Source organism: Lonchura striata, chromosome 15 (genome assembly GCF_050655825.1).
Source record: "Lonchura striata isolate lonStrDom1 chromosome 15, ASM5065582v1, whole genome shotgun sequence".
Lineage (NCBI taxonomy): Eukaryota > Metazoa > Chordata > Aves > Passeriformes > Estrildidae > Lonchura > Lonchura striata.
This window is the reverse complement of record NC_140717.1, coordinates 15,123,240-15,148,706: the sequence shown is the minus strand read 5'-3', so window position 1 is coordinate 15,148,706 and position 25,467 is coordinate 15,123,240. Positions and strand designations below refer to the sequence as shown.

Below are 25,467 nucleotides of genomic sequence, written 5' to 3'. Positions count from 1 at the left end.
GAAGGAATGGTGTAGGATGGGATGGGGCGGGGTGGGGTGGAATGGGATGGGATGGATGGAATGGGCTGGGATGGGATCCGTGGGATGAGGTTGGGTGGGGTGGGATGGGAAGAGAAGAAATGAGGTGGAAGGGGAAGGGAAGGGATGAGGTGGGATGGGAAGGAATGGGGTGGGATCGGGGGTCCCGGAATGGGTTCTGTGGGGGTCCCCGATCCCATGAAACCGCCCCGCTCATTCTCCCGCCCCTTTCCCGCCCTTTCCCCGCCCTTTCCCGCCCTTTCCCGCCCTTTCCCCGCCCTTTCCCGCGCTTCTCGCGAGGCCGCGGTTTCCCGGAAGCGGTGCCGGCACGGGCCGCACGTGGGGCCGAGCCGAGCCGAGCCGAGCCGAGCCGGGCCGTGCCGTGCCGGGCCGTGCCGTGCCGTGTCCCCGTCCTGTCCCCGTCCCCGCCATGGGCCGAGCGCGCCGCCGGCACAACTGGAAGGCGCGGCAGGCGCGGGGCCCCGCGGCACCGCCCGCGCCGGAGCCGCCGGAGCCGCCGCCGGAGCTGCCGCTGGAGCTGGGAGGTGCGGCGGGACCGCGCTGTGCTCCTGAGACACAGCTCGGGCCGAAACTATTGCTTTTAGTTTTATTGGTTTTAGTTTTGAAACCCCCCGGGGAGGCGGTGGGCTCCCCGTCCTGGACGTGGCGCTCAGTGCTGGTCTCGGTGCTCTCTGGGGGCTTTTCCAGCCGGATTCATTCCCTCGTTCACTCCCCGGCTCTGTTACAGCAGTGACTGCCTCCAGGGAGTTCAGCACCTGGGGTCCCTTCCCAATCACGACACTCAGTGGTTCCATTATTTATTAAATAATCTTCTATTTAATAAATTATTTATCAAATTATCTAAATTCATTGTTTATTAAATAATCTAAAATTTATTAAATCATCTAAAATTTATTAAATAATATAAATTTTATTAAATAATCTAAAATTAAATAATATAAAATTATTAAATAATATAAATTTATTAAATAATAATGCTTTATTAATTTATTAAACATATCTCTTCTGTTAAACATTTGCTTTCTCAAATTTTAAAGAAAAAAAAAAGGCGTTACTGCATAAAAATGGCATTTGTTATTCTATCTTTATTATTCATAATCTAGTAATGCAGTTTTTTAGTGTTAAAATCCACTGGTGCCCGTGTGAAGCAGGACACTGGGGGGTCACCCCGGGGCACACTGTGTCCTGACCCTGGGGGATTGAGTAAAAAGGCAAAAATTGCATCATATTGTTACATAAATCTTGGAAAATTACCCTCGGGGCTGTAGAAAGCTCAGGGTTATTGAATCCCCAGTTTCGAGGTCTTTTGCCCTTGCTGATGTTGCAGGATTTTTTTTTTGGCTAGGCATGAGGGTTGTGTTCGTTTGAAGCACCTAAATCTGGCATGGTGCTTGGTAAGCTTGCTAAGAGTGTGCTGAAAATAATCCGCCTGGCACAGGTGAATAATCAAAATAATCAAACCTTTGCCTTCAGATGGAGCAATACTGAAGGGAATTGATGAAAGCAATGCCTTGGTCCTGCCAGCCAAAAAAGCCAAGAAGAAAAAAGTCACCTGTGTTGTGCAGCAGCAGAAGAAACCCCTGAGCAAGAAACAGAAGAAAAACCTGCAGAAGGTTTTGGAGCAGAAGGAGAAGAAAAAACAGGTATGCTGCTGTTTCTGGGAACTCTGTGCCCTTTTAAAAGGATGGCTTGGTGTACAGGTGTTGGGGAGCACATCACTGGCACTCAGTGATGGTTTTGCATTTTAAAAGCACTCTGTGCAACTGATGCTGCGAGCAGCTGTGGCCGCAAACCTCCCTGCACCCCAACATTGGCCTGTCAGTGCCTCTGAAATGCTTATTGTGTATTTTCACTGTGGAAATAAGAGCTTTTCTGTCTTTGTAAAGCCTTTCCAGGCAAAATTCCTGCTCCTGTTGGTGTGTGAACAAAGCTTTCACAGAGGAGCTCTGGTTTTGGAGGCAGTTGCACAGTGTGGCTGCCTGACCTCCTGCCATGCCATGTCCCACGGGAGGGATTTGGGGGGAGGCTCCCATTGCTGCAGGCCCCATTCCAGCGGTTCAGTTCAAATCTCTTTTCTTTGCTGCTCACTGCTGTGCTGTCAAGTCCCCATTTCTATTTTTGCCGAAATCTTCATCAGGGAGGTCTGCCCCCGGAGCAGCAGGAAGGTTTTACAACATCGCAGCAGGGTTTGCCAGAGCACACCTTGGAATGCTGAAGTGCAAATCTTGAAATGGAATTCTTTCCTGGTCAAAGCAAGCTCTGATGTTGGTTTTTTTCCCCAAACAGCGAGCTGAGTTGCTGAGCAAGCTGAACGAGGTTCAGGCTTCAGAGGCAGAAATGAAACTCCTGTACACAACTTCCAAACTGGGCACTGGGGAACGCATGTATCAGGCTAAAAGGTAAAAGTGATTTTTGGGTGGAACCCTTGCAATTGATCACTGTATTTGAACAGCAGCATCCTCAGCTTTCCCTTTATTTATTTTTTTCTTCTCGGTGCAGACAGGTTCTTCAGAATGGATGGAGTTAAATAATGTGCTATTTTTATCCGATAATGTGATATCTGATATTTCTTGTGTGAGAGGATGTTAGTTAAAAGAACTTGGTCCTTCCTATGGGATGAGGATGAGGTGGGTGACACAATCTGCAGGCTTTTAACAATTGTGCTAAATGACAAAACTGGTGGATAAACATTTACTTGTTTTCTTGTGCTGGAAGACATCTACTGATGTTGGCCATAACTGCTAGATTTATCAAGAGATGGATTTATCAAGACTGCATTTGGAGATTAAACTACAAAGATGCCTTCAGGAGAAATGGATAAAGCCCAGGATGGGAAATGCTTAGCTACAAATCCACCAAAGCCAAGGCTTTACCTGGCAGAGTTGTGAAAACCTCCAGGAGATGGAGACCCTGGATTTTGGGGAAGTCATATCTGGTTTGAGGTGCCAAAACCCAGCTCACACGTAGGTGTTTTGTTTCCAGGGTGACACAGGAGCCCAGGACTGATGCCCCTGAAAGGATCAGGAGCATCAGCGGTGCCAACAAGAGAAGGCACAGCTCAGGCTCAGAATCAGAGCCTGAGGAGGAGCCCAGCAGCTCTGAGGAGGAGGAAGAGCAGAAGCAGGACCCTGGGAAATCCTCAGCCAATGCTGGGAATGCTGCTCAAAAGGCAGAGGGAGGAGTGGGGAAGGCAGAGGCTGAGCAGCCTCCAGCTGGTCCCAGAGCCCCAGCGCCCCAGGCAGCCCCTAGCAAGGCTCCCTGCAAGCCTGCAGTGTTTGTCCCTGTGGACAGGAGTCCTGAGATTCAGGTGAGGCTCTGTGAGCAGCACAGTGCTTGTCAGAGGTGTTCCTGCAGCTGGGTGCACTCAGCTCTGCTCCAGCAGCAGGAAAACTCGCCTTGTTTTAGCCTATTAGCATTTATCTTTAGTTTTACATACAGAATTTATTAACAGTCCTTTTCCTTTGCTGGGAAGTCTTCTGAAGTCCCTTTCAGCTCTTTGTTGTTTTGTACCTTATGCTGGATGCTTTTGTCCCATTTGTTGTAGGTAGGGCATCGTGCAGAAGCAGGAAAAGCCCTGCACGAGTCTCAGCAGATGAGGCTCTTGTGAAATGAGTTTTCCCTTGAAGTGCTGTATTAAGAAACTCAAGGGACTCTGAAGTTTCACAAATTAAAGTGCAGGGCTTGCCCTCTGCTTGCTGGGAAGCTGCTCTGATGACTCTGGTTCTCAGCCAGGCTCGTGTGGTGTTAGCTGGTTTTGAGATTTCTGAGTCACGGGCTTGCAGAATTCCTTCTTGTGGGTTTTATGGTCTGAGGAGGGTAACAGTTTTCAGTCCTGGGGAAAATAAAAAAAGAGTGAGAAACAACACAACTAAAATATGTGTTTTACACTATTTAGGAGGCAAGACTAAAGCTTCCCATCCTTGCTGAAGAGCAAGTGGTCATGGAAGCCATTAATGAGAATCCCATTGTGATCATTTGTGGAGAGACAGGAAGTGGCAAAACCACCCAAGTGCCTCAGTTCCTCTATGAAGCTGGATATGCCAGGTAGGAATTGGATTTTATTTGCAGCAGATGGAATTGCAGAGACAGCATTTTGAGAAAAACTAAGCTGTAATCCGTGCATCTTCAGAGCAGTACAGATATAGCAGAAGGGAATCCCAGCACTTCCTGTCTGTGTTTGTATTCCAGCCATAATCAAGAGTGAGGCTGTGTGGCTGATGCCATTGATCTAGGACCATCAGTGAGAACTCCACTGTCGTTTTCCTGGCTGCTCCTCTGTTTAATGACAACAATTCCTCCTTTTCCTTCCCCCACCCCATCAGTGCCGGCGGCGCCATCGGCATCACGGAGCCTCGGCGCGTGGCCGCCGTGTCCATGTCCCAGAGGGTCGCCAAGGAGATGAACCTGTCACACAGGTGGGCTTCAAAAAGGCTTGGGACCTTGCTGGGGGGTGGCACGGAGGTGCTCTGGGGGTGGCACGGGCTTTGTGCTTCCCCCCATGCTCTTTCCTGGGGTTTCCCCACAGAGTGGTTTCCTATCAGATCCGGTACGAAGGGAACGTCACGGATGAAACGCAGATCAAGTTCATGACAGATGGTGTGCTGCTCAAAGAGATTCAGAAGGTAACTTGCTGTCCTTAGTGGTAAAAAAAAAAAAAGGGATTTTTTTTGTATAGCTGAGAAGAGAGGCCAACATGGACTTGTTGCCAGTTTTTCAAATCAGAATCCCTTTCAGCACCAGAGATTTATTTCATCTCTACCCGTGATATTTTTGCCCAAGTCCCTAAACATTAGGTTATTTTGCTGGGTAAAATGAGAGCAAGAGGAGGCTTGGGAACCAGGCTGCTTTGTGTGGGGTGAGTGCATTAAACTGAGTGAGAAGTAGAGCTGGGGATGGGGTCAGTGCTTGTGTAGCTGTGGGGTGTCCTGACCTCCTGGGTGAAATCCATCTCTCTCCTCAGGACTTCCTGCTTTCAAAGTACAGAGTCATCATCGTTGATGAAGCCCACGAGAGGAGCATGTACACAGACATCTTGATAGGGCTCTTGTCTCGCATCGTGCCCCTCCGTCAGAAGGTGAGAGGGAGGCCTCAGGTTTGGCTTTTCTGTGTTCCACATTCTGTGCTGCTTCAGCGTGTGGGTCTGGGCTTCATATCACAGGATGCTAAACTCTTCATAGAGCAGGGAGACAAAACAATTCCTGCTCCAGCTGGGCACCAAGGACAAATGATCCAACTCTCAGCCCAGGAGCACAAACAGCGTGGGCTGGAGAGAGAAAAACAAGCAGGATGGGACTGATGGGCTAAAGATGGAATTGGGAATGAGCTCCAAGGTGCCAATGGAGCAGAACTGATCCCAGGGAGAGCCCCCGGGAGTGCTTGTGCATTTTGGGACCATTTTGGTTCATTTGGGTTCATTTTGTTCCATTTTGGTTCATCTTGGGTGCAGCCCTGGCTGGGCTCTGGTGCTGCCCAAGGTGGATCCATGAGGAGATCCTTTGAATAAATCCCTGATTTATTCTGTAACTCCATCCAGCCTCTGTTCCAGGTCAGCCTTCACAAGACATCAAGAGGGGCAGGGCTCCTGCTCTGGACATGGATGTGCCAGGGAGGGTATGAGGAGGCTCTGTGATGTGGAATTCCAAGGAAATCTGACAGAAATAACACTCATTTCTCTTTCTGTATGATTGAAGAGGCACAGAGCCTACACCAAGGGGGAAATAGCACAGATCAGTAGCAAGAGGTGACTTCTCAGGCAAAACCCAGTTCACTTGAGACTTTGATTGTAGATAACTGAATTCCAGCAAGGTGTTTATTGCTGCAGTGGGCAGCAGCAGTGCTCAGGGGGAGCTGTCTGGGCACGGGGTGACAGATCTGTGTCCCTGCAGAAGGGGCTGCCCCTGAAGCTGATCATCATGTCGGCGACTCTGCGAGTGGAGGATTTCACTGACAACACCAGGCTGTTCTCTGTTAAACCTCCTGTCATCCAGGTACTGTCCCCTCCCCGGGAGCTAAATACAGCCAGGGCAGCCTTTATAACACCACAAAACAGGGGCACTCCAATCTTTTCAGCTGGTGCTGAAATCTTTCAGATAAATGATTTAAAAACAGTCATTTTGTTTAGGCTATTGTTTCTTTTGGGACTTGGTGTTTTTCTTTCCACTTTTATCAGAAAACCGCCCTGGCAGAATCTGATTGCCTTGAGAAACTCTTAAGTTATGGTTCAGGAGAGCTAGAAAACTTAAATCTGATTTGATGATGTGAAAGGGAGAAAAGCTTTGGTTTCTAGCATGGTTTTATCTGTTCAGAGCAGACAACACCAGTAATTTCTGTGGGTTTGGTGTTTTGTAGGGTACCAAACTCTAGAGGAGAACAGAAATACAGGGTGAGCTTTTCTGGTTGTCCCTTGGGTGCTGTAATGATTGTGTGGAGTTCTGACAGCAAACAAACCCTTTATTTCTATAAATACTGTTATTTGGTATTTCTTCTGCAGGTAGATGCAAGGCAGTTCCCTGTAACTGTTCATTTTAACAAGAAAACCCCCCTGGATGACTACAGTGGGGAGTGCTTCAGGAAAGTGTGTAAAATCCATCGGATGCTGCCTGCAGGTAAGAGAACTTCACTGCTGAGAGCCTCTCCAATTGCTCATACTGAACACACCCGAAGTTTGTTCTTCTTGTTGTTTGTTTTTCTTTTTTTTTTCTCTTGTAGGTGGCATTTTGGTGTTTTTAACAGGCCAGGCAGAAGTTCACTCTCTCTGTAGAAGATTAAGGAAAGCATTCCCATACCAAAAAAACAATGCTGCAGGTACTGCTGTAGAAACTTAAACTTCAGATTTACCCCACTGAGAAGCGGGCTTGCTTTGCATCTAAAAATACAAACTTTGATTTTAAAACCACCACAGACAAGGTTCAGGGCAAGGGCTGGTTGTGGATGATTGTTGTTTCTGATGTTAAATTTTGTGCTGGTTCGAGTTTGGGAAAAGTTCCCTTCCAGTTCCCCCCTGCCTTCAGTTTGCTTCTTCCACACTGGGCATCCCAGAGAGGTGGGAGTGGGGCCAGAGTCCTGCCACTGCCTTTTCCAAGAGGAAAGCAGCAAACAGCTCTTCCACTGCTGCCTTTGTAGGAGCAGAGGATGACAGAGACGACTCGGTGGAAGAAATGAGGAAATTTAAGAAATCGAGGAAGCGGAGGAGAGTTCTGGTAAGGTGTGATGGGTAAAACTCCTCCAAGAGCCAGGAGGGACAGGTGCCTCCCTGCAGGCAGCCCTGCTGTGAGGCTGTGCCTCTCCCCAGCTCTTCCAGACCTGTCTGAAGCCCTATAGCCCCTCAGTGCTGCTCACACTGCTGCAGAGTGCTGGAACTCTGCATTATATGGGCAGGAGATTGATTTAGATTGAGTTCTGACCACTAAAACTTGACTGGAAGGAGCTCCAGACTTGCTGGCACCAGGGCTGCTCCTCATCTCGCCATTTGTTACCTAAAATTTGGACTGGATTTGACAGAGAGATAAAATTCTAAGACTACCCCATCTTGACAGAAACTTTTGAACATTTCTTAGACATATCTGGGTTAGGAGGCCAGTCCTCTTCATTCTAAGATCATTATAATAAATGACAATATAAAGAGATGGAATGGGATTTGGCATTGTATGCTTTTGCAATGCCTCCAATTTGAAAAATGTCTGATTTGGAAATACTTTATTTTGCACCTGAGAAATGTGAATCCTTGCCTCAGCTTTGCTTCCAAAGCAATGCAAAGTGCTGCTTGTGTCCCCCTCCTAATGTGCTGTTTTCATCTTCCCTCTCTTTCTCAGACACTGCCCAAAATCGATCTGAACAGTTACTCTGTGGTGCCAGTGGATGAAGGAGATGAAGACAGAGACCTTGACAGTGATGATGATGCTGCAGGCTCTGATCTTGACCTGGATTTAGGAGATGGAGACTCAGAAGAAGGTTTGGCACACGTGAGGGAAGGAATCCCTATCTCGTGTCACCTGTGGAATGAGTGACATGAGTTGGTTTTCCTGTGCTGAGCTGTGGCACCATAGCAGCCCCATGTCACAGCAAAGCTGATCAGGTTTTCCAGCTCCACTCCCAGTTACTGGTACCAGTTTGCACCAGTTGCTTTCCTGGTTTTAATGTGGTGTTTGTGCAGATGTTGCTGGGGCTAAGCCTGGGAGTTGGACTGAGCAGTGCTGGTTTGTTCCCCACAGAGGAGAAATCCGATTCATCCCTGCCCCTGTATGTGCTGCCACTCTACTCCCTGCTGGCACCAGAGAAACAGGCAAAGGTAAAGGATTCCTTGTCACAGTGAGCAGGATATCTTACAGATAACAGTGATCATTGACTGAAGTCACAAGTGAGATAAAATTCCCATCTTGGACTGCTCTGTCAGCCTGAATGGCCCAGTGGGCAGGTTGGGATGGGACTGGGGCAGCCTGGACTGGGCTGGGGTCTCCCTGATGTGCCACTTCAGCAGGGTGGGAGAGATTGCTGCTATGGGACACAAAATGAGTACACAGGAGCTTGGTGAGTTTAAAAATAGAAAAAGAGCCAATTTTATTTCTGCCCCTTTCCTTCCTTTTTTTCCTTTCCCTGCCCCTTCCCCTCTCCCACACCCGTGTGCCTCCCTCAGGTGTTCCAGCCTCCTCCAGCCGGCACCAGGCTCTGCGTGGTGGCCACCAACGTGGCCGAGACCTCCCTGACCATCCCGGGCATCAAGTACGTGGTGGACTGCGGGCGGGTGAAGCGGCGTTTCCACGACAGGATCACGGGGGTCTCGTCCTTCAGGGTCACCTGGGTCTCGCAGGCCTCGGCCCAGCAGCGCGCCGGCCGCGCCGGCCGCACCGAGCCCGGACACTGCTACAGGTTTCTCTTAGCTTTTTTTGGGTTTTTATTGCTCTTTCTGATGGATTCCCTTGGAGTTCCACATCGCTGGACACAGCCAGCAGCCCAAGGATCTCCCCAGCAGTTTGGCATCAGTGTAAATGCAGGGGAAGCTGGTGGGGAGAAATGATGTCTGACTCTAGTTCAGAAGGCTGAATGATTTCTGTATTATAACTGCACTATAATACATTAATACACTGTTTAAAGACGCTTCTAAAACTACAAACCTTTTTCTAACTCCCATATCTGACTCCCAACTCGTGCCCCTCTCTGAGCCCAGCCCCAGGTGGGTTGGATTGGCCACCAGGCTCAAACAATCCTCACCAGAATCCAACCAAGCATCACCCCAGGGAAACAATTCTCCAAACACATTCCACATGGGAAAACAAGGAGCAGAAATAGAAATTGTTTTTATTCTCTCTGTGCTCCTCTATGAAAAATCCTGAGGGATAGAAGAATGTGCCTGCCACAATCCCACATCCAGTGCCCTTTCCTTCCCCTGCTGCTCGGGGTGCTCTGGGTGTTCCTGCCCTGTGTCCCAGTGCGAGAGCTGAAGCCAGGCATGAGCTGTCCCTGCTGATACTGTTTGGCTGCTCAGGGGCATTTCTCTTGCTGAGAACTCTTGTTTTCATGGCTGGGTTATATTTCACCATGGCCAGATGAATTTAACTCTGAGCCAAGTTAACTTGTGAATAAGGCAAATGCCCCAACCTGTAAATTAAGATATGATGGTGTAAAACTATCCACAGCTGCCTTGTTTTAATCCCTTGCTAAATTTTCCTGCATATCCTTTGAGCTAAGATTTATTTTTAAGTGTCTAAATAACACCTCTGGTTCACTAGGCTATACTCTTCAGCAGTTTTCATGGACTTTGAGAAATTTTCTGCTCCAGAAATAACAAATCGACCAGTAGAAGACTTGATTCTGCAAATGAAGGCATTAAATATAGAAAAGGTGAGCTGGAAAGGGCTTTATACTACAGCATGCATTAAAGTGGTTGCCCTTAGGAGCCAGAAACAAACAGAAATGTATTTTATTGTCATTGCTCGAAGCTGTGCCTTGTGGTAGAAATGAAGATCCTGAGAGTCCATTTTGGTTCTGCACATTGCAGAAGCTGCTCTGAATTCCGCTAGGCCTCAACAGACATGTTTGTTCAAGCAGTAAATGCTTTCTTATAATCTTAGATGTTAAAAAAAAACCTTTCTAAAGAGGGTCTGTGTTTTGGAGATACTGGAGCACTTTCAGGCAGCACAGCACTTAAATTTAGACCTTACAGCAGCCTGCCCTAGGCGGTGCCTGCAGCCTGTGGCAGCTGAGGGTGATTCTGGTATTCCTGTTTCCTCATGTTTTTGTTCCCAGCATTTCCTGCCATTATGTGTCCTTTCCTTTCGCTCCTGGCAAACATCCTAAATGTTTTCCTTAGGTACACCTAAGCAGAGGGGAGGATTTCAGTCCCTTTCAGGCTGTTTTCCAGTGGGTGCTGTGTCAGTGAGGGGCTGAGGGGCTTTGCTCTCATTTCCCTAGGTAATCAACTTCCCATTCCCAACACCTCCTCCCACGGAAGCTCTGGCAGCAGCTGAGGAGTTGCTGATAGCCCTGGGTGCCTTGAAGGAGCCCCCCATGACAGGAAGGTAATGCCTGTGGTGCCCCACTGGTGTCCTGCACTCTGCTGTCCCACTGCCCCCGTCCCACCTCACCCAGGGATGTCCTTTGGCTCAGAAACTGGCACCAGCTCTGTCTCTGCTTCTTCCACTGGCCCTGGGTGTGTTTGGGCAGGGAAACACGGTGCTGGGAGCCCAGGCAGGGCTGGTGGGAGCTGTGGGAGGAAGAGGAATGTTCCTCCCAGCCTTTGGGACCAGCACATAACAAAACCTGAAGAAAACACCTCAGATTTGTTGGGCTGCCAGAACGGGGAGCACCAACTTGTTGCAATTCCAAGTTACCTCATTGCATGAGCTCTCTTTCCCCTGGCCCAGGCTGAAGCAGCAGCTGGCAGCGAAGCTGAGCTGCCCCATCAGTCCCCTGGGCAGAGTGATGGCCACTTTCCCTGTGGCCCCTCGCTATGCCAAGATGCTGGCCTTGAGCAGGCAGCACGACTGCCTGCCCTACAGCATCACCATCGTGTCTGCCATGACCGTCAGGGAGCTCTTTGAGGAGCTGGACAGGTGAGTGGCTGGGTGCTCCCCAGGGCTGTGTCCCCGTGTGCCGTTGTCCCTGCACAGTGTGCCGTTGTCCCTGCACAGCGTGCCATTCACAGTTCATTTTGGTACATGCACTGTGCCCTCTGCCTCGAGCACAGCCCTCACACGTGCTGCTCTGTGTCCCCTGCAGGCCAGCAGGCAGCGAGGAGGAGGCAGCCCAGCTGAAGGGCAGGAGAGCGAGGTTTCTGCAGATGCAGAAGGTCTGGGCTGGGCAGGGGCCCATGCAGAAGCTGGGGGACCTGATGGTGATGTTAGGTACAGAGCCTGATTCCCTGTGCCATTCCCTGGGTTCTGTTCCTCTCCTGGCACAGCCAGAGGCTCCCTGGCACTGCAGCACTGAGTCCAGCAGTGCTTCCCAGGCTCCACTCACTGCCCCGTGCCCAGAGGAAGCCCTGCAATGCCCACACTGCCTGGGACAGTGCTGTGGGTGTCATCAGGAGAGCTGACCAGCCCCTCTGTCCCCTCCCAGGAGCAGTGGGTGCCTGTGAATTTGCTGGGTGCACCCGAAAGTTCTGTGAGGAGAACGGGCTCCGGCACAAAGCCATGCTGGAGGTCCGGCGCTTGAGAGGGCAGCTGACCACAGCAGGTGAGGGGGGGCTGCTCTGGTGGGTCTATTTTTGGGGCATGGCATGTGCACAGAGCTGATTCTTGTCCTCTTGCACCTCTCCCCTGGTTTTTCCTGCAGTGAACTCTGTCTGCAAGGACGCTGGGCTCTACGTTGACCCAAAGATGAAGCCCCCAACAGAAGCTCAGGTCACCTACCTGAGGCAGATTGTGCTGGCAGGGCTGGGGGATCACCTTGCCCGAAGGGTTCAGGCAGAGGAGCTGCTGGAGGACAAGTGGAAAAATGCCTACAAGGTGAGCAGCTGGCTTGGGCTCAGTTCCTCCTCCCCTGTGTGGTGCTCCTGTGCAAAGTTTCTGGCTGGGTGCAGTGCTGGCGATGCCTGTGCTGGCTTCCTGCAGCTTCTCTCGATGGAATTGAAGTTTGCAGTGTTTCCATCTCCTGGTGTTCACGTAGGAAATGTTATAAAAGGGCTAAGAAGTACCATTAGTTCATCTTGTGGAGTGCTTGGTGTCTCCAGAGAAGGTGGAGCAGAAAATGATGGGGTTATTAAAAACCTCCATCATTCAGGAAAGTACAAATGTACATCTGAGAGAGACTGAAATGAGGGGCAATGAAGAAATGGAATTGTCAGCACTGGTCTTACTCAGCTTCAATCTTTGTGCCTCCTTACAGACTGCACTCCTGGAGGACCCAGTGTTCATCCACCCCAGCTCAGTCCTCTTCAAAGAGCTCCCAGAGTTTGTGGTGTATCAAGAAATAGTTGAGACTACCAAGCTGTACATGAAAGGTGAGTGCTGTGCTGTGTGCTGCAGCCCTGCTGAGGAGCTCAGAAATGCCCTGGCAGAATGTTTTCCCCTCTGTGGTGTCCTTACTGACTCCTGGGATTTGGATCCTTAAGGCTTCCTAGATCTGGATCAGGAGATAAATTGGCCTTTTTTTTTTATTTTTTTTTTTTTTTATTTATTTACCTGGCAGAATTGGCTGGAGTAAAGCTCACCTTCTGAAATGGCCTTTTGAAAATTTATTTATTTATTTACCTGGCAGAATTGGCTGGAGCAAAGCTCACCTTCTGAAATGTCTGCTTTGCCCCAGCCCTGCCAACCACAGCTGCCCGCTGCTGATCTCTGAACAGATTTTTTACAACATAAAAAGTTTGAAAAAAATGAGGGACAAGTAAATCTGTGGAGATGAGACCCTGACCGTGCCTTGTACCCCTGGGGCTGCTGTGGCCCTTGTCAGCAAACCTGCATCCAGTTGTGTTTTCCCTCCTCAGGTGTGTCTGCGGTGGAACCCGAGTGGATCCCTGCCCTGCTGCCACCCTACTGCCACTTTGGGAAGCCTCTGGAAAAGCCTCCTCCCTCCTACTGCCCTGGCACGGGCCGAGTTCGCTGCCACAGACCCAGTGTCTTCTGTGAGTGTCCCTCAGGGCTGCTGTGGTGCTGCAGTGATGCTGCAGTGGTGCTGCTGTGATGCTGTTATTTTTGACCTGAGTAGCTGATTTAATGTCTCCACCAAGCAGTCATGGTTTTGTTTAAGTCAGTTCAAGGTGTGGGTGCTGTGAGGTTGGATGTGGAGCCATGGGACACAGCCTGAAACCAGGGAAGAGTGGCTGTACTTCACACAGCCTGGTTGTGTTTCAAGCCTCACTTTAGCAGGAATAAATTCCACAGGGCTGAAATTCCCTTCTAAGGGGGGAGATATTCCCCCAGACTTGTGCACAGGGCTGTTTGCAGGCATGCCATGTGTCTCTCTCAAGCAATGAATTTTGCAGCAGATGATACAGACCCTCAGGTAGGGTTCTGTTGGTGTTCCTGCAGCTGCTGCAGTGGTGCTGCTGTGCTGCTGCCTTCACGAGGCTCTCACAGAAGCTCCAAAAGCTCAGCAGTGCTCTGGCCACCTCCGTGGGGTTTGCAGCATTTAAATATTTGCATTTCCCATTGAGGTGGGGTGGCAGTGTCCTCCCCACTTCTCCTGGCACCTGTGCTGTCCCTCCTCCCTGGGCTTGTGCCCTCCTTGGGGAGCATGGGGGAGAGCTGGGGTGTTCTGTTTGTTTGCAGACCGTGTGGGCTGGCAGCTCCCTGCTGTGGAAGTCGATTACCCCGCAGGACTCGATCGCTACAAACACTTTGCCAGGTTCCTGCTGGAAGGAAAGGTGAGAGTGCTCCCAGCTGCACCATTTCCCTGATGTTAGCAATAAGTTTTTAGCCCCATTTTTGGAGAAGATGAACCTCGTGGCTTCATTTTTTGTGTCTTCCCGTTCCTCAGCACTTGCTGGTGCATGCAAGAGTTTGTTGTGGTTGATGAGGTATCTTTAAAACACAAAAAAGCATGAAAAAAAACAGTATTTCAGTGAAAGACACCCCCAAATTTAAATCCTGTTTTTGCAAAGTAAAGAAAAGCTAGTAGCCCAAGTCCACCCTGAGACAGAAGAATTGTCCAAGTCAGTCAGGACAAGACTTAGGGACACATGGATAGGAGGAAATTCATGAATTTCCATGTCATGATGGAGAATATGACATGGAAATTTCTAGTAGCGCAAGTTCATTGATGGTTGTTACCACATCACAATTAATTTACCTTATTCATTATATAATTGTTATAACAAATCTTCCAGGTCTTTAAAAAGCTGAGTTCTTACAGCCAGTGCCTGCTGTCCAGTCCCCTCATAATGCTGAAGACATGGTCCAAGTAAGTTGTGAAAAACAAACTTCAGGTGGTTGTCTCCACCAAACATTTCTTATTTCCTTTCTAAATTTAAAAAATTCAGTGCTGAGAAGGGTGGTGGAGGCTGTGACCTTGGGAAAATGAGTTTTTCTGCTGGGCTCTGCTGGCCACTGAGCTCTGCCCACGTGCTGCCCAGCCCTGTGAGGAGTGGCAGGTGAGCCACTGCTGCCCTCTGAGCTTTGCTTTGCAATTTGGCGCTTCTTCTGCCTTTATTTCTTTTCAAAACCATCTTTCCAACCAGCACTGGAGTGTTTTTGGTGACACTTCCAGGCCTGTGACCCTCCTGGCAGCCGTCACTCCCCTTCTCTCCCCTGGTTCTCTCTCTCACCAAAAGGAACTTTCTCAGGGTTTGCTCTGACTTTTCCTCACATTGATCAGCACAAGGATTGGGGAAGACTTTTGTTAGAAGTGACAGATGTTGTCTGAAGCCCTGCAGTGACCGAGTTTCAGTCAGGTCAGAGCTCAGCACGGCCCCTGGGGGCTCCTTGTGGCTCTGCCCTGAGCTCTGCAGCTGCAGAGGAGACACCAGAGCCACCTGCTGCTGCTTCTGACCACAAGAGGTTGTGGTGGGGGGGACAAACTACTCACAGTGAATTTTCTTCAACCAGTGGAACATTTCTGTATGCAGGGGTTGTGTGTTTGTACATCTGTATTTAGACTTTTCAAAGATAAAGGTAAGCTGAATGCTCTAGCTCTGCTAAGCTGTGCTAATGAACATTTGTTTTACTGCTCCATTTCATTAATTCAGACTTCAGCCCAGGACAGAAGCTCTCCTGCAAGCTCTGGTTAAAGAAAATTGTGATAATCGTGATGCTTTGGTGGCTGCGTGGAAGAAAAACCCTAAATGTAAGTTCTGCTTGCCTAAGTGGGGTACCTTGAGCACTATTGAGTTATAATTTTAAAAAATTGACTATTTCATTTGTTAAGCTCCAGATATTTCCTATTTTCTTACCAGAAGCAGTAATGCCCTGTTTGGTTCTTGTGAAAAATGACAGAAAGCACTTCAGAAAGGAATATTTATTTGTATTCTGAGATTTTTTTTTCTATAGTTGTAACCACAGTTTAAATGTATGGACTATGTTGGTACTTTCCATGGATATATTGATTTTTTTTTCCCTGGTAGAGTGGATTTTTTTCAATATTGGGTACCAGATGATAAGAATTCCTTCACAGAAGCAGCAGCAAAGTGCTGCAGTGAGGCTCACAGAGATTCCTGAGGATGCTGTCAGCTGTGCTTGGAAACATCCAAGCTCCAGCAGCATCCCAGCAGTGGGGTGGTCCCTCAGGAGCTGCTATTCCAGCCAGACTCTAACTGCTCCTCTCCTCTGCAGATCTGCTCGCAGCCTACTGCCAGTGGCTGCCCGAGGCCATGCACCAGGAGCTCGCCCTGAAGTGGCCACCAGTAGCCCTGTGACTCCTGGTGTTGATGGATTCCTTTTCTCTGAGGGGTTCTGAGATCATCCCAAGGGTTTCCTTGGAAATCTGGAACAGATGGACTCACCAGCAATACCTTTTTGTAGGCAAACCAGGTGGTGTTGTGCTTTCCCAGGAGTCCTGCAAGCTGTTTGGCTGGTATTTCATAATAGTAATGTTTGGATAATTTTATCCATTGTATTTTATGGAGATTTTTTTTTTTTTTTTACCTAGTTTCTCTTTGGACTATATTAGTCATATGAAGTGTAATAAATATGTAAAGTTCTTGGTCTGGATGGGAGAAATGTTTGCTGTGTGGGATGCTGCAGTGAGCAGAACATCAGAGCTGTGCAGGCACAGGTATCAGACAGAACCTGGGCAGCAGCTCAGGGCAGGAAGCACAAAAATGAGGAATTTAATGGGCTGAGATAGGAATGGTTTAATTAGTGAAGGGAAGAAGTTTAGTTTACCTTCACCTGCTCCTTTTGAGCCTTGGTATAACCACTGGTCACACTGCTGCTTGTGACACTCTGCAGGAGAAAGGCTGGACAGGGACCCTCCTGTCCCCATGCTCTGAAGGAAACTGGTGCTGCCCAACTGCCTGGATGTGTGTCCATAATTCTCTCCATAATTCCATTACTCCCACGTGCTCCGGGGGCAAGGCCAGAAGACAAGCAAGCATGAAAAACATCTAAAGCTGAAGAAACAGTAACTTGTAGGTTTGGAGCCAGAAGGAAAACATCCCCTTGGTGTGTTTTCAGACAAAGACTGGGATTTTGGGGGTTTTTCAGTACTACTGGGTTTGGAACAACCCCAGGCAGGAGGGGGCTGGGGGCTCTTGGCAGGACTCCTTTCTTTAGCAGGAATCATAGCGCAGGTCTGCACTATTGTAAATGCAGTGGGAAGAAATGCTGATGTCTGACTGAATTCAGAAGGCTGAATGATTTCTTTATTATAACTATGCTAAAATACATTAATATACTTTTAAAAGGAGGATACTAAAACTACATACTACTTTCTCTAACACAAATCGTGACCCTCTCTGAGCCCAGCCCCAGGTGGGTTGGATTGGCCACCAGGCTCAAACAATCCTCACCAGAATCCAACCAAGCATCACCCCAGGGAAACAATTCTCCAAACCCATTCCACATGGGAAAAACAAGGAGCAGAAATAGAAATTTTCCCTTTCATTTCTCTCTGTGCACCTCTATGAAAAATCCTGAGAGGGAGAGAAATATGCTTGCTGCTGAGCGGAGGGAAGAAAACCAACAGACGCTTAGCGAGTGTGTTTGGAAATTTCGGCTCTGGAAAACGGAGCAGGAAAAATAAACTCGCGGCTCGGAGGGGACAAAAAAAGTGGAGATGCCGGGGATTGAACCCGGGGCCTCATACATGCAAAGCATGCGCTCTACCACTGAGCTACATCCCCTGGCTAGGCAGAGCGCTGCGCACAGCGGATAGAGCCGGGGCAGCTGCGCCGGGCCGCCGCCGCGCCCTCATGGAGCGGGGCAGAACGGCGGGCGCTGTGCCCGTCCTCGTTAGTATAGTGGTGAGTATCCCCGCCTGTCACGCGGGAGACCGGGGTTCGATTCCCCGACGGGGAGAGCGATCAATTTTGTCGCCAGGTGTCATTTTTTTGGGCGGCCCCGCGCAGGGTTTGTCTGTGACGCTGCCGTGGAACCCCCGCCCGAGGGGCGGGACAAAGCCGGCTGAGCCGCGTTTTGTGTCAGCTCCCGGCAGCTGCGTGCGGAACACCCGCCGCTGCCGGGAGCTGGGATGGAAATGCCTGCGGGAAGGAAGGTGCGAACGAACCCCCGGGCACCGCAGGAACCGGGCGGCGGAACCCGCGCGGGACGGCGGCAGCGGCGCCCGGGGGGCGCGGGGCGGGGTCGTATCCGCTGCCAGCGAGGGCGTTCTCGTCCGCCGAAATAGCTCAGTTGGGAGAGCGTTAGACTGAAGATCTAAAGGTCCCTGGTTCGATCCCGGGTTTCGGCAGAGCGCTTTTTGGGTTTGTTTTGTATTTTTTTTTTGCTCCTTGCCGTCAAGACGGTTCCTTCTGCCGCCGAGCGGAGGGGCCGGGGCTGCTGTCCCCGCGTCGGGCGGCTGAGCCGGGGCCATCGCAGCCGCTCCCGCGTGTGGGACTCTTGTGTCAGGAGCCGCTTCTCGACGAGCGCCGGAGATGGAGCGCGTCCCGCGGCCGCCGCCCGGGCATGACCTGCCCCTCGGGGAGGCGTCTTCCAGCCGTCCTCGTTAGTATAGTGGTGAGTATCCCCGCCTGTCACGCGGGAGACCGGGGTTCGATTCCCCGACGGGGAGGTTGACTGCATATTTTTCTTCCCTTTGGTTTATTTCTTTGCTTTCCGCACGGATTTCTCTGATTTCCGACGGAGCAAAACCATGCAGGTTTCCGTGTGCGAGCCAGCCCGTTCCTGCCTTTTTGAGGGCTACCTGAGGATCGCACCGGGTCCGTACGCAGGAGCCCCCACAGCGCTCCCGGGCCTGGCGGGCCCTCGGTGCGGAGCTGGCCGGCGGGCAGGGGATGCGGTGCGGGCACGGGGATGTAGCTCAGCGGTAGAGCGCATGCTTTGCATGTATGAGGTCCCGGGTTCAATCCCCGGCATCTCCACGCGGGTGCTGCTCATATTTTTTTCGCTTTTTGGTGATGTTTTATCTGGCAGAAGTCACTGCGTCCCGCTAAGCAGCAGCAAACTGACTGTGCGGCCGGAATGGGCCCACAGTGGCACTTCCCAGCGGCATAAAGTGTTGCTTTTTGGGGTTTTTTTCCCAATTGGTTCTCCTCAGGCTTGTGCGAACACACACAGCTCTTGTGTCCCATCTGTGCACTAAGGGATGCAGGAGGCACGAAGAGAAGGGCAAAGCAGCAAACCCCGAAATGCAGGGGGACAGTGGCCACTCATCCCAGGCTGACACCGCCAGACCCCACACCCCTGCAGCCGCACAGAGCGCAGGGGCTCTGTCGCCCTGATTCTTAAGATTTTCTAAAGCCTTCTGAGTTTATATTCTGTTAGAAAACTTTCCCACACATTTTCTATAAACAACATATTGTTTTGCATTCCTTCGTCGGGGTGGAGGAAGTTGATGTACTGGTGGTTTGTCCAATGTCATTGGAGCGGTGGCCCATTCGCTCTCCAATCCACTGTCACCTTTGGAAAAGTATAAAGGTTGGAGTCAGAAAAGAAACCTTCTTCTTTTTTACCTTGCCATCGCAGTTGTTGTGTTTTCTCGTGTCCTACAGCGACAGGGCTCTGCTGCACATCCCTGGAGCCAGAGGGGCAGGACAGAGGTCAGGACATCACCGCCGGCTGCGACACCCGGGGAGCTTCTCCTGGCTTGGTGGTGCCCACCCTCTCCGCTGTCCTGGCAGCGTGAGCAGGTTGGGAAGAGCTCTCAGGGAAACCACGGCCCTGCTCTGCTCTCCTCGGGGTGGCTGGGGAAATTCCGTGTGGCTGGAAGGCCGGGAATTAGGGCACAGCTGCGGGGTTTGGTCCAGAGGTTTGACCAAAGCCCACGCAGAGCCTGCATGAGGCAGCTTCCACCCACCCAGCTCGGGGGCAGCTCTTGTGTCTCGCTGCCTGGTTACCGACAGCAGCAGGAGCTACCCCTGACAAATGGAAAGGGACACGTCCTGCCACGGTGGCTGGCAAGCTCCTTGTGCTCATCTTACTTCCAAGTTGTTATTTTGAGCCAATCTTTGGCCACAGTGAAGATCCCGTTTGTAAATTACTCCCTGGATCTCCCTGGCAGCTGTATTTTTGGACTGTGCCCTGCACGTGAATGTAAGAGATAGTTTGCAGTGACAGGCGTGGAGTAAGAGACTTTTTGTCACAAAACACTTCCCCGTGTTCCTTTTTTATGATTTCTGACCAGTCCTAAGTAAAAGAACAAGCTTTACAGTATTATTCACTTTCTGCTGAGGAAAGGCCTAAACCTAGAAGGCTTCTCCAATTTTTGATGTTTATACACTCCCAAAGCACACAGTGTCAGGCACTGAGCAGTAACCAAAAGACTTCTGTGGCATTTTTTTTTCCATCTAAATGACCTGAGTGTTTGACATTATTATCAGTACAGCTGTGGTGAGTGTTGATACAAACACTGTCGCTATTGGACATGAAATGAGTACACAGAAGCTTGGTAAATTCAAAAGAGAAAAAGATCCAGTTTTATTCGAACATCTGGTATTGATAGAATTCCAAAGATGACCGTGGATTGGAGGATGGAATTACCACCACATTACAACCACACTGGTCCAAAGATCAATCAATCATTTCTCTCCACCCACAGAGGAATATGTAAACTATTCTATTTCTACATGAAATTGTGTGGGAATTCTGACTCTCTAAACATTATCAGAAGGCTAAAGAAGTTTTATGAGAACTTTAAATCTTTCAAAAGAACTATAAAAGAAAAATCTTTTAAAAATCAGGGCAGCAAAACGCAAAGCAGTAGAGGCCAAAGATCTCCCCAGAGCATTCCCCTCCATGTGTCAGGCACACGCAGGCACTTTTCCTCAAACCACAAAGCTGTTGCTGCACCTCTGCTCCTTTCCTGCTGGTGAGCACCCCTGGGTGCTCTCGGTGTCCCTTCCATTTTCCACGGGAGCCGCCAAGTTGTTCTGGATAAAATATTACACATAACAAAGTGAAGGGTTTTGCAGGCGAACCGAACCGAAAGGCAGTGCCTGAATCTTGCAGACAAAACTCCAGCTGTTCCCAGCTGCTGCCTGGAGCTGCTGCGCAGTGCGAGCAGGATGGTGCAGGAGCCAGCAGAGGTCCATCAGGAGGTGCCCTTTGACAACAGAATAAGAAATAGGCATTATTATTTCTGATTTTACCCTGAGTTACAAACTCCATTACAGCTCAGATGCATACTCCACTTTATGTGCACACACACTCATTGATTATCTCTCGGGCACACCATCTGCAGGAAAATATCTATCAGTCTTTCTTTGTCCCTCACATCCCCCATGAAAAATGCATCTTTTATGATTGGCTTTTCACAAATGTTACAATGAATATTATATGTGTAATGTTAGAAAGTTATGCGGTATTAATTCTCTTAAGTAGTATGTTAAATATAGTTTCAGGTTCCAACATAATGTTAAAATAGAAACTCTGCTATGTGAAGGGGATTTTTTTAAGGAATGAAATACTCGCTTTGAGGAATACCGAAATCCTCTAGAGAAGAGAAATTTACAGTTTTCTTATAAAAAAAGCTAATTTCTTCAGGCCTTGCTCAGACTCGAAAACGCCATGGGGATTAAAGGAAACAGTTGACATACAACAGAGTTGCTTGTTTTAAATAGAATGTATGCATAACCATGGAGGATATATGAATATGCAGCAGGCTATTGTTTTTAAGGTTATTCCTTTGTTGACGAGGTAGGCTATTCATGACTTAGTGTATGAGAACATCCAGACATCCGTAATTCTTCACTTTTTATTGTCTTGCAATTGTCCTAACTCTAAATTGCATTACTCCAATTGCATTACTATTTTTACAACCATTTTAGAGTGCGGCCGCGGGCAGAGCGGACCCTCGCCTCGCCCTAGGGCTAGAAGCCAAGCATGTGTGTATCAAGCAGGGGCACAACTGCAGGGTTTAAACCCCTGAACGTAACTAAAGGCTCCGACAGAAACTTTTCCGTGCGGCTGCGTCCCTCCAAGCTGGGGACACCGGGATGGCGCCGCTCCGCCGGCTCCAGGCCGGCTTTTCCCGCCGCCCGCCGTCCCGCGCGCGCGGGAGCCGCAGCGCGGCCGCGCGAGGCGCCGATCCCTCCGCGCCGCCCATCCGCTCTCGCCCGCGCGGGAGAGCGGCGGCGCGCGGCGCGAGGGAAATAGTGCGCGGCGGAGTGATCCGGCCGCGGGGGGCGGAGCGCCGGGAGCCATATAAAAACCGGGCGGGGGGAGGATGCGTGGCGCAGTTGGCGCTGGGTGAGGTTTTGTAGTGGCAGCTTGGCCGAGCGGCGCCGCGGTGAGAGGGCCTAGAGACGGGCTGGGCGTCGGGGCGGGAGCGAGGGCTGTGTGCGCTGGGGCGCTGCGGCGGGGGGCGACGGCGGACAGGGATGGCGGGGGGAGGGCTGGGGCCTTGCCTTGCCCTTCAACGGCAGCGCCGCGAGGCGGTGGCGCGGAGGGGCCGCGGCGGGCGGCCAGTGGCAAAATGGCGGCCGCGCAGGCGCAGCGGTGCTTCAAGATGGAGGTGGGCGCGCGCCTCGCGCGGGAAGGGGAAGACCTGCACTGTGACGTCACGGGCGGCGCGGTACGGGGAAGGGGAGCGGTCACTGAAGCACTAAGGCGGTTTCCTCTTCCAGGGAAAAATGCAGATCTTCGTCAAGACCCTGACTGGCAAGACCATCACCCTTGAGGTTGAGCCCAGTGACACCATCGAGAATGTCAAAGCCAAGATCCAGGACAAGGAAGGCATCCCTCCTGACCAGCAGAGGCTGATCTTTGCTGGCAAGCAGCTGGAAGACGGCCGTACCCTCTCTGACTACAACATCCAGAAAGAATCCACTTTGCACCTGGTCCTGCGCCTGCGGGGTGGGATGCAGATCTTTGTGAAGACCCTGACGGGCAAGACCATCACTCTGGAAGTCGAGCCCAGTGACACCATTGAGAACGTCAAGGCCAAGATCCAGGACAAGGAAGGCATTCCCCCAGATCAGCAGAGGCTGATTTTTGCTGGCAAGCAGCTGGAAGATGGCCGTACCCTCTCTGACTACAACATCCAGAAGGAGTCTACTCTGCACCTTGTCCTGCGCCTGCGGGGTGGGATGCAGATCTTTGTGAAGACCCTGACTGGGAAGACCATCACCCTTGAGGTCGAGCCCAGTGACACCATCGAGAATGTCAAGGCCAAAATCCAGGACAAGGAAGGCATCCCTCCTGACCAGCAGAGGCTGATCTTTGCTGGCAAGCAGCTGGAAGACGGCCGTACCCTCTCTGACTACAACATCCAGAAGGAGTCAACTCTGCACCTTGTCCTGCGCCTCAGGGGTGGTAACTAAACCAGCAGGTTGCTGCTTCCAAATAAAAGGTTCCCTGCACTTGTTCATTCCAATAAAGCTGTTGCATCTCTAAAAGTTTGTGTGCCAAGTTACATGAACAGCCATTCATAATATTGCCCAAACCCAGGTGTCTAACAAACAATAATTATGTAATTTTCTGCAGACAAAGGAGTCGCAAAGCTGCCTTATGCAAGGCTTACACATTCCTGGTGATTGTAGCTAATCCCTCAGCTGTGGTTTCCCTGGCCTTGTATAAGTGTTCTGGTACCTGGCTGCAGCTCAGTGCCTGCCTGCAGGTGTTGTATAAGCAGGGATATGCAGCGGGAAGCTGTAGATGCTTCCGAGTCAAAAGGCTTTGAGATAACTCTTGGTTGCCCAGCAATTCCCTTTATTTTGGGATTAGTGGGGGAAGAGCAGAAGGGTGATCTGCAGCTGCTTCACAGGCTGGGGAACTGGATGTCACTGCTGGTCCTGCAGCCCTTGGGCTTGGGAAGTGTAGCTCATCAGTTACAGGGTGGACTTGTTGTTTTGTCAGGCTTTGTGGCATTAAGCAAGCAGTAGTTTCAGATGGACTTGCTGGAAATCTGAATGTGCTTTGTTCCAGCTGTGCCCTGAACGGAAATGCTACTGAGCTGAGCTGTCTCAGAGCAGTTCCTGTATGCTGCAGAAGCCCTGGCAAAAGGGAAGTTGCCTCTGAAATACATGTGGAGCTTGCTGGCGGGGATGATGAGCAGTTAACCGTGGCTGTGCTGGTGTGTGGAGAGGGAAAAGGGAGAGTGACACAGAAATGCCCTTGGCAGGAGTGGTGGCATGGACTCGCCTGTGGAAGGGGATGGGTGGGGGCTGAATGAGGGTCTCGGCTGGAGAAGCCTCAGGGGGACCCGAAGGGAGCTCACTGCCTGGTGGGATAGCAGCGTGTGGCTCCAGTTACATCAGAGTAGGGTGAAAGTGAAGCACCAAGATCTGTGCTGTGCTGGAGAAAGCATTTGGATGCTAAGGAGCTGAACCCCGTGTGGGTGGGAGCCGGTGCTGTGCCATGCTGGACATCCTATCCTCCCCCACAGGAGTGCCCCAGGCTCTGCCCACGCTCCTGAGCTGAACCCCAACAACTGCAGTGAGCACCGGGCAGCTGCGTGGGCTTGCTGTCCTCTGGGGAAATCGGAATTCACAAACTCAGCATCTCCTCTGCTGGGCTCCTTAAACAGTGCAGGGCAGGCTGTCACTGGAATGCAGGGAGCATAACTGCATGTAGCTCTGTGTGAAGGCATCCTCTGGGGAAATAGGAGTTCACGACCTCAGCATCCCCTCTGCAGAGCTCCTTAAACAGAGGTGTCTGATCAGTGCAGGTCAGGCTGACACCGGAGTGCAGGGAACATAACTGCACGTGGCTCTGCTTTGAAGGCAGCCTGACATCCATCAGGGGACAGCTGCAGGAGGACACGGCGTGTTTGGTGAATGTCAAAAGCCTCCATGAATGGCTACAGAGCTGTGCTTTAAGAAATCCTTTTATTTCCAACGTCTCAGTAAAAAACCTTTGCAGTGGCCTGTTCAAAACCACGATGCTGTACAAATCTGTAATGGCCTGGAGCAGGCAGAGCAGGAAGCCTGGAGGAGAAACACGTGCTGTGGTCTCATGAGCTGGGTCAGCCTTGCCTCTGCTGACCACAGAGGGAAGGGCTTGAAGTTGCTGACCACAAAGGGAACGGCGTGAAATTGTGTCAGGAGGGTTAGAATTGGTGTTAGGCAGTTCTTCCCACTGAGGGTGGGCTGAGCAGGCATCCTGGGGCTGGCCACAGCACCTGCCACACTTCAGGATGAGTTTGGACAACACTCTCAGGCACATGGTGGGACTTTGGAGCTGTTCTGTGCAGGTTTTTGACTTGATCCTAGTGGGAACCTTCCATCCCAGGACATTCCATGGTTCTGTGACCCCCGCAGGTCGCTTTGCTGGGTTGGAGGAACCTCAAGGCTCAGTGTGGCAGTGGCAGCGCTTCAGAGGTGGCACCTGTGAGCAGAGACTACAGCTGGGGTGGGATCAACCACCCAACAGCCAAAGTTTTTGAGAACACCAAAGCATGTCATAAACTTCAAGGCTGTGTTTTGTTCTAACAAATTCAGAACGTGCTGTTCCATGAGATCTTCTCAGAGCTACGTTATTCCGCAGCGCCTCAGGGAATCTCCTGGATTTTATTTACTGGGATTTTTTGGGATTTGAGGAAATATTACTTTCGCTGCATTCCTTTGTAAAAAAAAAAAAAAAAAAAAAGTCTTAAAAAGTAAAAGAAAACACAATGCCTATTTTGTGCTGTTCTGAAGGCATTGCTGCTGGGAGAGGGGGCCCGTCCTACAGTGGAGACCAGCCAGGATCGAATAAAGACGTTGGTTTATTGATCAGGAAATTAAACAGAGGCAACTATCAGTGTAAAAGGTTTAGAAAATTAAAAAAAAAGACCCAATTAAGTGTAAAGACACAAATGTTCCACCGAGGTGGGGGCCATGGCAAGAGGCAGGTCCTGTGCTGGGCCCTGCTGGTGGCAGCCATGAGATTGCCTCCTCTCATCGTGCAGGACAGTGTGTGGCAGGTGGAAGCACTCCACTTTCCAGATGTGTTAGCTCAG

At 50.5% G+C, this 25,467-nt stretch overlaps 2 protein-coding genes and 5 non-coding genes across 8 annotated transcripts; 6 read left to right on the top strand and 1 right to left on the bottom strand.

Moving 5' to 3' along the window:
- The first annotated feature begins 314 nt into the window (after nt 1-314).
- DHX37 (DEAH-box helicase 37) lies at nt 315-16,130 on the top strand. Its single transcript, XM_021532823.4, has 27 exons — nt 315-563; nt 1,513-1,682; nt 2,326-2,438; nt 3,022-3,346; nt 3,935-4,083; nt 4,362-4,454; nt 4,565-4,661; nt 5,000-5,113; nt 5,925-6,026; nt 6,530-6,644; nt 6,748-6,843; nt 7,162-7,238; nt 7,851-7,989; nt 8,250-8,326; nt 8,672-8,904; nt 9,765-9,876; nt 10,447-10,553; nt 10,899-11,087; nt 11,254-11,378; nt 11,593-11,709; nt 11,809-11,981; nt 12,361-12,475; nt 12,962-13,099; nt 13,746-13,840; nt 14,303-14,376; nt 15,161-15,258; nt 15,744-16,130. The coding sequence occupies exons 1-27, from the start codon at nt 449-451 to the stop codon at nt 15,824-15,826; spliced, it is 3,441 nt and encodes a 1,146-aa protein (XP_021388498.3). The 5' UTR covers nt 315-448; the 3' UTR covers nt 15,827-16,130.
- Nucleotides 16,131-17,182: 1,052 nt separating this feature from the next.
- Nucleotides 17,183-17,254, bottom strand: TRNAA-UGC (transfer RNA alanine (anticodon UGC)). Its single transcript has one exon. It is a non-coding gene; the product is annotated as a tRNA-Ala (tRNA).
- Nucleotides 17,255-17,357: 103 nt separating this feature from the next.
- On the top strand, nt 17,358-17,429 carry TRNAD-GUC (transfer RNA aspartic acid (anticodon GUC)). The gene has a single exon. It is a non-coding gene; the product is annotated as a tRNA-Asp (tRNA).
- Nucleotides 17,430-17,747: 318 nt separating this feature from the next.
- TRNAF-GAA (transfer RNA phenylalanine (anticodon GAA)) lies at nt 17,748-17,820 on the top strand. Its single transcript has one exon. It is a non-coding gene; the product is annotated as a tRNA-Phe (tRNA).
- A 249-nt stretch (nt 17,821-18,069) lies between these two features.
- Nucleotides 18,070-18,141, top strand: TRNAD-GUC (transfer RNA aspartic acid (anticodon GUC)). Its single transcript has one exon. It is a non-coding gene; the product is annotated as a tRNA-Asp (tRNA).
- Nucleotides 18,142-18,379: 238 nt separating this feature from the next.
- On the top strand, nt 18,380-18,451 carry TRNAA-UGC (transfer RNA alanine (anticodon UGC)). The gene has a single exon. It is a non-coding gene; the product is annotated as a tRNA-Ala (tRNA).
- A 3,250-nt stretch (nt 18,452-21,701) lies between these two features.
- Nucleotides 21,702-22,924, top strand: UBB (ubiquitin B). Of its 2 annotated transcripts, none has more exons than XM_085593383.1 (2): nt 21,702-21,776; nt 22,154-22,924. In XM_085593383.1, exon 2 carries the CDS (start codon nt 22,160-22,162, stop codon nt 22,847-22,849), a length of 690 nt encoding a protein of 229 aa, XP_085449509.1. In that variant the 5' UTR covers nt 21,702-21,776; nt 22,154-22,159; the 3' UTR covers nt 22,850-22,924. The 2 variants fall into 2 exon arrangements, with proteins under 2 accessions (XP_085449509.1, XP_077643395.1); XM_077787269.2 differs by having other exon boundaries at nt 21,760-21,816.
- The last annotated feature ends 2,543 nt before the right edge of the window (nt 22,925-25,467 follow it).

Coding starts and splice junctions, on each gene's coding strand:
- UBB (XM_085593383.1), top strand. CDS start 22,160: ATGCAGATCTTCGTCAAGACCCTGACTGGCAAGACCATCACCCTTGAG.
- DHX37 (XM_021532823.4), top strand. CDS start 449: ATGGGCCGAGCGCGCCGCCGGCACAACTGGAAGGCGCGGCAGGCGCGG. Junction 4,662..4,999: donor TGCTCAAAGAGATTCAGAAG/GTAACTTGCTGT, acceptor CTCTCTCCTCAG/GACTTCCTGCTTTCAAAGTA. Junction 6,645..6,747: donor CCATCGGATGCTGCCTGCAG/GTAAGAGAACTT, acceptor TTTCTCTTGTAG/GTGGCATTTTGGTGTTTTTA.